Source organism: Sabethes cyaneus, chromosome 3 (genome assembly GCF_943734655.1).
Source record: "Sabethes cyaneus chromosome 3, idSabCyanKW18_F2, whole genome shotgun sequence".
NCBI lineage: Eukaryota > Metazoa > Arthropoda > Insecta > Diptera > Culicidae > Sabethes > Sabethes cyaneus.
Window position 1 is genome coordinate 151,650,562 of NC_071355.1, and position 8,799 is coordinate 151,659,360.

Genomic DNA, 8,799 nt, shown 5'->3' on the forward strand with positions numbered 1-8,799 from the left:
GAAATAACTACCTTCGTGACTCCGAATGCATATTACAGATACAAGAGGCTCATGTTTGGTATGAACTGTGCCGCTGAAATATTTCAGCGAGAAATAGAACGAGTATTGAAGGGATTGAAAAACGTGCGTGTTTTATCGACGATATTCTCGTTTTCGCAATGACGAAGCAGGAGCATGATATCAGCGTAAAACTAGTTTTGCAGCGGCTCGCCGAATATGGATTAACGGTGAATATCAAGAAATGCGAGTTTGGAAGGAAATCTGTAGATTTCATGGGTCACACATTATCGGAACATGGTATACTCCCGATGAACAATAAGGTTAATGCGATACAGTCGTTTAGGCAGCCACAATCCGCGAGCGAAATGCGAAGTTTTCTCGGTTTAGTGAACTACGTAGGCAAGTTCATTCCAAACCTTTCGGAAATATCAACATCGTTGCGACAAATGACTGTCAAAGGTGCCAAATTTAAGTGGACAACAGAGAGACTGCGGGCATTTGAAAGACTCAAAGCAGCGCTTGCTAATCCTCAGCATCTGGGATACTACAATCCGCGGAACAAAACGATACTAATCACTGACGCGAGCGATAACGGATTAGGTGCCGTGCTGGTACAAGTCACACACAACGAGCCCCGTGTGATTAGTTATGCAAGCAAGACTTTATCCCAGACAGAGCGAAAATACTCGACTATTGATAAAGAGGCTTTAGGCGTTGCTTGGGCTTGTGACAGGTTTCAGATGTATTTGACGGGTCTTCAGTTTACAATATTAACTGATCATAAGCCATTGTTAAATATATTTAACGAAAAATCGACACCAAACAAGCGACAGGAACGCTGGGTATTAAGAATGCAGAGTTACCGTTATCGAATGGTACACATTCCAGGAAACAACAATGTGGCAGACCCGTTATCACGGCTTCCAAAACAAACAGAGGACAAGACGTATGATAAAAGTTCAGAAGCGGCTCTCTGTGCTATCGTGGAGGTTAGCAGACCAACAGCAACCACTATGAGTGAAGTTATACAGTTTTCTCGAGAGGACAAAGAGATACAACAAGTGAAGCAGGCATTGCAGGACGACAAATGGGAAGGTGAATTAAAACGGTACGCTCCATTCAAAAGTGAATTATGCTTTGCAAACGAAGTATTGTTGAGAGGATCCAGAATTGTTATTCCAGTTCAACTGCGACAAACAGTTCTTACGTTAGCTCATATTGGACACCCAGGCCGTGAAAAAATGAAGCGTAGAATGAGAGTTGCTGTTTGGTGGCCTGGTATGGATACTGACGCGGAGAAAATATGCAAACAGTGTTTCGATTGTCAATTGGTTGCACCATTCGAGAAGCCAGAACCGTTATGTATTCGAGATTTGCCTGCTGCTCCTTGGGTTCACCTTTCTGGAGATTTCCTTGGGCCGTTACCGGATGATAGCTACATATTCGTATTGATCGACCACTACAGCAGATACGTTTTGGCAGAACCCATGAAAAGAACTACCTCGCATGATGTGATTCGGTTCTTGAGACAAACCTTCACAAGAATGGGTCTTCCACAGGTACTGACATTTGATAATGCAAGGAACTTTTCAAGCCAAGAAATGGTGGACTACTGTGTCGATCATGGAATCAAACTGACTCATACTACGCCTTATTATCCTAGCGCTAATGGGGAAGTCGAAAGACAGAATCGTTCGTTGATGAAAATTCTAAAAATAAGTAAACAAAAAGGTACAAACTGGCATGAAGCAATCCAGGAATATCTTTATATGTATTCTGTAACTCCACATACTGTGACAGGAATTCCACCAGCGCAGTTAATGTTTGGGAGAAGGTTTCGCGATCTGATCCCCCATCTACAAATGGATTGTTTAGAGGATGAAGAAATGCGCGATAGGGTAGAACAACAAAATACAATACAAAACAATATCGAGATCTTAAGGTCGGTGCAAGAGAATCATTAGTAGCGGTTGGAGACGATGTCTTAGTGAAGAACATGATACCTCAGAATAAACTTGCAGCAAAATTTCTTCCTGTGCCAGCAAAAGTGATCGAAAGACATGGTAATAGGCTAACCTTGGAGACACCAGAAGGTCAAACATATAAGCGAAATACTTCCCATGTGAGACCTTTGATACGACCATCTGTAACTGAGGACGAGCTACAAGAAACACCGGCTTTCACATCAGTAGGTCGGCTGAACTCGACTGTAGGAGAACCCCGCGGAGAAGTTACCAAGATGATGAGACCACAACGACCCTCAATGCGACCCAAGCGATTCGACGATTACTGCCTCGATTGAATTTGTAACACTAAATAATATTTACTAAATAACTTTTCTGTAAAATAAGGGAGATATGTTGTAATCTTGATAACTTGGCAGCACTGTAGAGAAAATGTAGAGGAAAGAGGCAGAAGAATAAAAGTAACCGACTCGATACACGTTGTTTTCTGTTAATATGCTACAATACCGTTGATCGAATATCTCGCACCGTATTAGTAAAAACAATCCTCTTCATCGTCGAAGCTTTAACATTCGGAAGTTTTAACATATCAGCTATATCTACTCTGTGGCGGTTGCAGTTGTACTCAGTTCTTTTTGGTGAAAATGCTACTCCAGAGAAAGGAGTTGGATTCCTACTAAGTCCAGGGGCACATGCGGCGCTGATGAAGTAGGAACCGATAATCCAGTGCTATACGCCAACAGATGCTGCCGACCTGCAGGAGAAAGAGAGTTTCTACAGCCAGCTGAAGTGTGTTGTGGCTCAGTGGTTCAGAAAATCCCGAAGTAGGACATCCAAATCCACTTGGGCGACTTCAACGCAGAGATTGGCTTAAAAAACGCGGAGCTTGAACGCGTGAAGATCCCGTGAACGATACGCCGAACAGGAGAGGGCTGTTAAACGAGCTAGTAGACGAAATAAAAGAGTGTATTAACTTGATATTTACTGTAATTATCGAACTTCGTTTTAGACTCTAAGATTCAGATATTGGCATATAGACCGTTGGCAATTGAATCGTTATAGGTGGACTTGTCGCCTCTGCGACTAATCCATTGTTGATTTATTCAGCATCATTTCCTAACGGAGAAGGCTGAACTCTTCATTACAAATTTAGGTGGGAGGAGCCAGAAAGCAAGCATTTAATAACTGTCCAATCACATCCCTTTAGTACGGCGAACAGCTGATCAAAACAAAATCGTAAAAATAGTTTGTCGTTGGCGATTACGATTACAATTACGTTTACTTTACTAAGTAAAGTCTTATCCTTTTACCTCTCTGGCCTAAGCTTGTCGTTTGCGACAGCCCAGAGGTCCGATAGACCTTGGGGTTCGCTAACAACGGGAGGTCATCAATTCGCGCAGCCCCGAAGTCCGAAAGGCTCAGGGGTCGCAGTGAATTCCAACCTAGCTTAAAGTTAACAAGGAATAGAGTGTCTTTATTTGTCCAAAAATTCTTCTATTTATACTCGAATTGTGACGATGATGACAGCGGTGAGTTTCTCACCTAGCCTGTAGTCACAGAACAGAAGTGGAAGTCCGAACGATTCGGCGATTAAAACTGGTAACAGAGTCTTTTTTGTTTTTATTTTTCTTTGGGAAGGTTTTCGCATAGAAGCAAACAACAGCAATATAAGCAGAACACTCGCTGCCAATCGCATAGCAGCTTTCACATACTTTCGTGTGCATTCGTAAGCGTTCGGGTGTTTTCGTGGAAAAAAGTGACTCGCCACCGCCAGGTTCGCTAGTATCTGTAGAAAGTAGCATGTACGTGTTTGGATTTTAACTTCCACTTCTGTTCTGTGCTGTAGTGGTCACCAATTCGTTGAGCCTCTCGAAATACGCAAGCCGTCTTCAATCTGCTCGAGCCCTGTAGCATGTTGGGTCCCTCTATTCCTGGTGCCGGAAGAAACGATGCCACCTGACACCTGTGCATTTGTATCTCTGATTTCTGAAGTAGGAGTACGGCTGGAGTACGCAACCTTGGTTTTCAATACAAACCCTAAATGCGTAATACTGTACCTGCGAAACTTGATGTGTCTCGCAAAAACAGCAGGTAAGGAAATTGTTATTCGTGCCTGGTGAACTAACCACAAAAACAGCATCGCCGATGTTGACAATAGCCGATATCAATTGAAATTCAGGAATATAGGCGGAAGTGGATCACAGCAAATGAGATTTGCAGAAAAGCACTTGATAGGTATCTGCAATGAGACCGAAAAAGGGGTCTAGAGACTCATGGCGAAGGAGCTCAATGACATCTGGATGTTGACGCTAACCTCTCCTGGCGACATGTGAAACTGACAATGCCGCGACACAGGGCCCTATTCTCATAATCACCTCCACTCCCCTCACCCAAATTAGGGAACCTTATTCTCTCGGTCATTTCACCTCATTTTACAGTCCCCATTTGACCGTGAGAATAAGACAACATGCGACAATAAAATTATAATAGAGGTAGCTTGGTATGAATTAATTTAAAGTGCATTTATTCATTAATCAATACAAAGCAAACACTTTAATCTTTGTGATCTTATTTACATCATCAAAACGTAAAAAAAATACATGAATCTCTACGATTTTACCCGATAAAATCATAAGTTAGTGGATGATATCTTTAAATTTTTCTAAATAACCCCCTTGCCAAATCATTTCACACATTTCGCTTCGGAAGATTGCAGAAATGTCCGCTCAATTCAAGGGTTTGCATCACTTGTTCATTAGTGGAGTCGTGTGAGTTCAGTCGCAATTGTTCATGATTCCTTAATTTAAATTTTCGCTAGAAAACCATTGCGAATCACCATTGCTTTCAAATTTACCTACTTAAACATAAGTGCGTGAAGCCCCGATTTCTTTTAATCAATGTCCAATGGATTGTTGTGCGCTATGCCGTTGCTTGCACAGATATTTTTGGAAATCTGAGACATTTTACCGTAATTTTTCGCGAACGAATCAGTGTTGATTTTGCGGATGTTGACTCGTACCCGATCGGCTGCTTCATGACACCATGCCTGTGCCATAAGCAGCTCATGATCGGTCGATGGCAAGCTCTTGTTTACTGCTCTTCCCGCTCGAGACAAAACAGCAGCCATCGCGTAAATGTCGATAGCGGCATCGGCCAGCCGATTCAGCAAATACTGCTCCTCTACAATGCCTTTACCATGCTTGATCAAGAGAGTTTCTACCGCTTGTCCAAACAAGTCAATGCTCTGCAAAGTATAAACACGTCAATTCATTACAGTATCCCAAAAATTCATGGCAACCTACCTCCGAACATTGTTTAGCAGCATCCTTCAATTCGTTTGGCACAAATGGCGTTAGATCGGTACCACCGATACCGATACTACGAATTGCTCTTCTCGAGCCTTCCTTGAAAATCAAACCTAGGTTGGCGGCCGGATTCTTAAAAGCTCGCTGCAGCTCTTTTAAATGCGAACCGGCATACTGAATACCAGTCAACGCTACAAACAGCCTCAGAATATCGTTAGTTCCTTCAAAGATTCTGAAAATTCTCAAATCTCTCATGACGCGCTCCAAACCGGCATCCTTCATGAAGCCCATTCCACCGAGAATTTGAATAGCTTCGTCGCAAACATACCAGGCTGACTCGGAAGCGAAAACCTTGGAAATAGCGGCTTCCAAATGGTAATCAACCGAACCGGAGTCCATGTTTCCAGAAACCATGTAGGCCATTGATTGAGTCGCATAGTGGTGCATCGCCATGCGAGACAGTTTTTCTTGGATTCCGCCGAATGTTTCTAACTTGCGTCCAAATTGAACTCGATTAGTCGCATGCTCCGTTGCCTTCTGAATGCAGGCACGCATTGTACCGGAAAGAGTAGCACCCATTCCGAAACGACCATTGTTTAGAATGTTCATAGCAACCTTAAAACCGTCTCCTTCCTTTCCCAACACATTTTCAATGGGAATTTTACAATCTTCGAAATAGACTTCCGCCGTGTTGGAACACTTGATACCCATTTTGTTTTCCGGTGGACCACTGCTGACCCCACCAAATCCGCGCTCTACGATGAAAGCCGTCACCTTGTCCTTCTTTTGGCCCGTTTTTGGGTCCTCGATTTCCGTTTGCGCAAAAACGGTCATGATTTCTGCAATTCCACCGTTCGAAATCCAAATCTTCGATCCGTTGAGGATGTAATGTTTACCGTCCGGCGTTTTCACAGCCCGACAGCGGATAGAACCCGCATCCGAACCAGAGCTTGGCTCAGTCAGAGCAAAAGCAGCATATTTCTTTCCGGTGGAAACCTGGGGCAGGTATTTTTCCTTCTGTTCCTTTGTTCCGTACAAAAGTATTCCCTGTGTAGATAAGCGGTAGAAAATGTTTAAATGATTTCAAAACACATCAGTAGTATCAAGTTTTGATTCTGTTATCAGATTGTGAATAAAAACAATTGGCATGTTAATCGCGTGATTCGTTTTTTACTTACTTTAAATCCAATACTTTGATGGGCACCTATGAAGATTCCTAGACCCAAATCTTGACCACCGATAATGTCGCACATGCGAGAATATTGCGTGTTGTTTAAACCCAAGCCGCCATACTCCGGGGGGACCTGCAGTGAGAAAGCTCCCAGTTCCCAGAGAGCTTCGGCAGTTTTTTCGTCAATTTTAGCATTCGTATCGTTTTTAACGGGATCATTCACTTCCTGAAGGTAGGATATAGTGTTTATTCTGGATATGATTGTTAAAAAGCAACACTTACCTCGAAAAATTTGGTGACCGGATCGACGAATGCCGCAATATACTCCTTCTGTTCACCGTTAAGTACCTCGGGAAAGGGGAAAACCTGAGCTGGTTGTACTTCACCCAGGAAAATGTTGGTTAGGAAGGACATGTTTTGCTTTTTTTCGTTGGCGGCTGGTTGACTTTCATTGTGTTTGGCTTGTGGAGCCGCGGAAAGGCATCTGCAAGTTAGGAAGAAAATGTGCCGGATTCATAAACGAAACATTAAAAGTCACGCGTATGTACAATAATCAGTTGTTTACATAATAATACATTTTGTATTATTGAGTTTCTGCGATTAAAAATTGCAAATTAGCTAATTATGATTAAAATATATACCAATTATTAAAGGAATTGATCAGCTAGCTCCTTCATATAGTTTGCGTGTGGTACGGCAGTACTTATTCCAAAACGTGAAAAATGTGTCGAAAATCAAATATGTATAAATAAACTTTTATATGCTTAACTGAAAAAATTAACTTAATAAAAAATGAAAAGAAACGGCGAGTAAATAACATCAATCATCTTCAATCATCTTTACGATTTACATGAAGTGCAATAATTAAATTGGATTTGAATTAAATTTGATAGCGATAGAATTAGGAAATGAATGTGAAAGTTTAAATTGTCCATATATTTGTCGCTTTATCTTTGTTCAGCTTATGTATGAATCGTTTGGATTAAGCATAATCCCCTGACAAATATGTAGGTAGATTTCTGATAGCGGTATTACGTTGAAATCAGTGTCAATCACACACAACACACTTTTGCTTGGTGTGAAGAATTTATTTAAAAAAGGTACAAATTTAACATTTTTCACTTCAAGGTTGGACATCACCGCCAAAGTTCTGAGCCGAACATACGTAAATTACCCATTTTACCTTACCATTTTCAATGCCATGTTGTGTTAGATTGTTACAAGTGTGAAGCGCCAGATGAAATGTCGTCATCGACACGCACACTTTCAAACGTTGTTTACGTAAATTGAGGCTCGTCGATTGCGGAAAAGTCCAAAGTCTAAACTAAAGTCAAAGTGTACTGTCGACTCATTTCAGGAATTAATCTCCACTCTAATAATGATAAGCAATTGGTTGTGCGATAAATACTCTTTTTGAAACCTTTTGGCCATTTACGATTTCTTTGTGAGACTTCTATGAGTAATTTACCTTCGAAGCTCGATGGCTTTAACCTTTTGGCTATTTCTGATTACAATTTGTCCCAGCCGAATCATTTTAACTTCCGTTGGAGTAACAGAGAAAGACACGTATTTATATGCACTTAACAAATAGTTTAATCACGACAAACACTTGAATGATTTTTTTCCTATATTGAAGACAAATGAAAATTAATTCTGAATCGTGGCCTATCTACCCTGCAATACGTGTTCACTTTACGAGCTCATTGGCAACAATGAGACGGACCGAATTGATGTATAATGGCTTACGAGATACGATACGACGAGACAGACACAGAATGGGCAGCAGCTGCGTATTATTGGTGCTCTTGGCTATGTGTGAGTATCGCTTTGCATTGCAGGAATGCAGGCAGAAAGGAAATTGAATCGAAGCAGCTTCATACAAACCGTTACTGATCGCAGGACACGTTATCCATTTACTGTTACCTGCTACGGAAATAAGACTTTTAAATGGACCGTTAGTCCTTTAGATAGCAGCCATTGTAAATGATTGGAAATGTAAAAAACGGTTTCCCAATTTTTAATAAACTTCTGACGCACAAGTCAAAGCACCTTCTATGACATTCACATTTAAATCTCAGGTTTGAACGTCTGAGTTTATTCGTTATTCAGGAACAAAAATTGTTGAAATTTCTATCATTAAAAGACTAACAATCATCAAACAAAAAAAAACTTTTTTCATAATTATGGCATTATTTATATGATTTAGAACGAAATGTCGGCCTGGCAAAGAGCGAACAGCTGTGGTACGCAACCTTGGTTGTCGTACGCAAACAGGGTAAGGGGAACAATGACTCCCGCCCACTCTACGGTAGCAGCCCCATCCGCGGGATAGAGTCCTTAGGTTAACAGCCTACCGTAT

The 8,799-nt window shown here is 41.4% G+C and overlaps 1 protein-coding gene across 1 annotated transcript; it reads right to left on the bottom strand.

Annotated features, from left to right (window-relative positions):
- Positions 1-4,470: 4,470 nt before the first annotated feature.
- LOC128744727 (very long-chain specific acyl-CoA dehydrogenase, mitochondrial) lies at positions 4,471-8,137 on the bottom strand. The gene is made up of 5 exons (XM_053841926.1): positions 7,909-8,137; positions 6,723-6,924; positions 6,448-6,666; positions 5,267-6,316; positions 4,471-5,208 (listed from the first exon to the last, which is right to left on the bottom strand). The coding sequence occupies exons 1-5, from the start codon at positions 7,971-7,973 to the stop codon at positions 4,855-4,857; spliced, it is 1,890 nt and encodes a 629-aa protein (XP_053697901.1). The 5' UTR covers positions 7,974-8,137; the 3' UTR covers positions 4,471-4,854.
- Between the last annotated feature and the right edge of the window lie 662 nt (positions 8,138-8,799).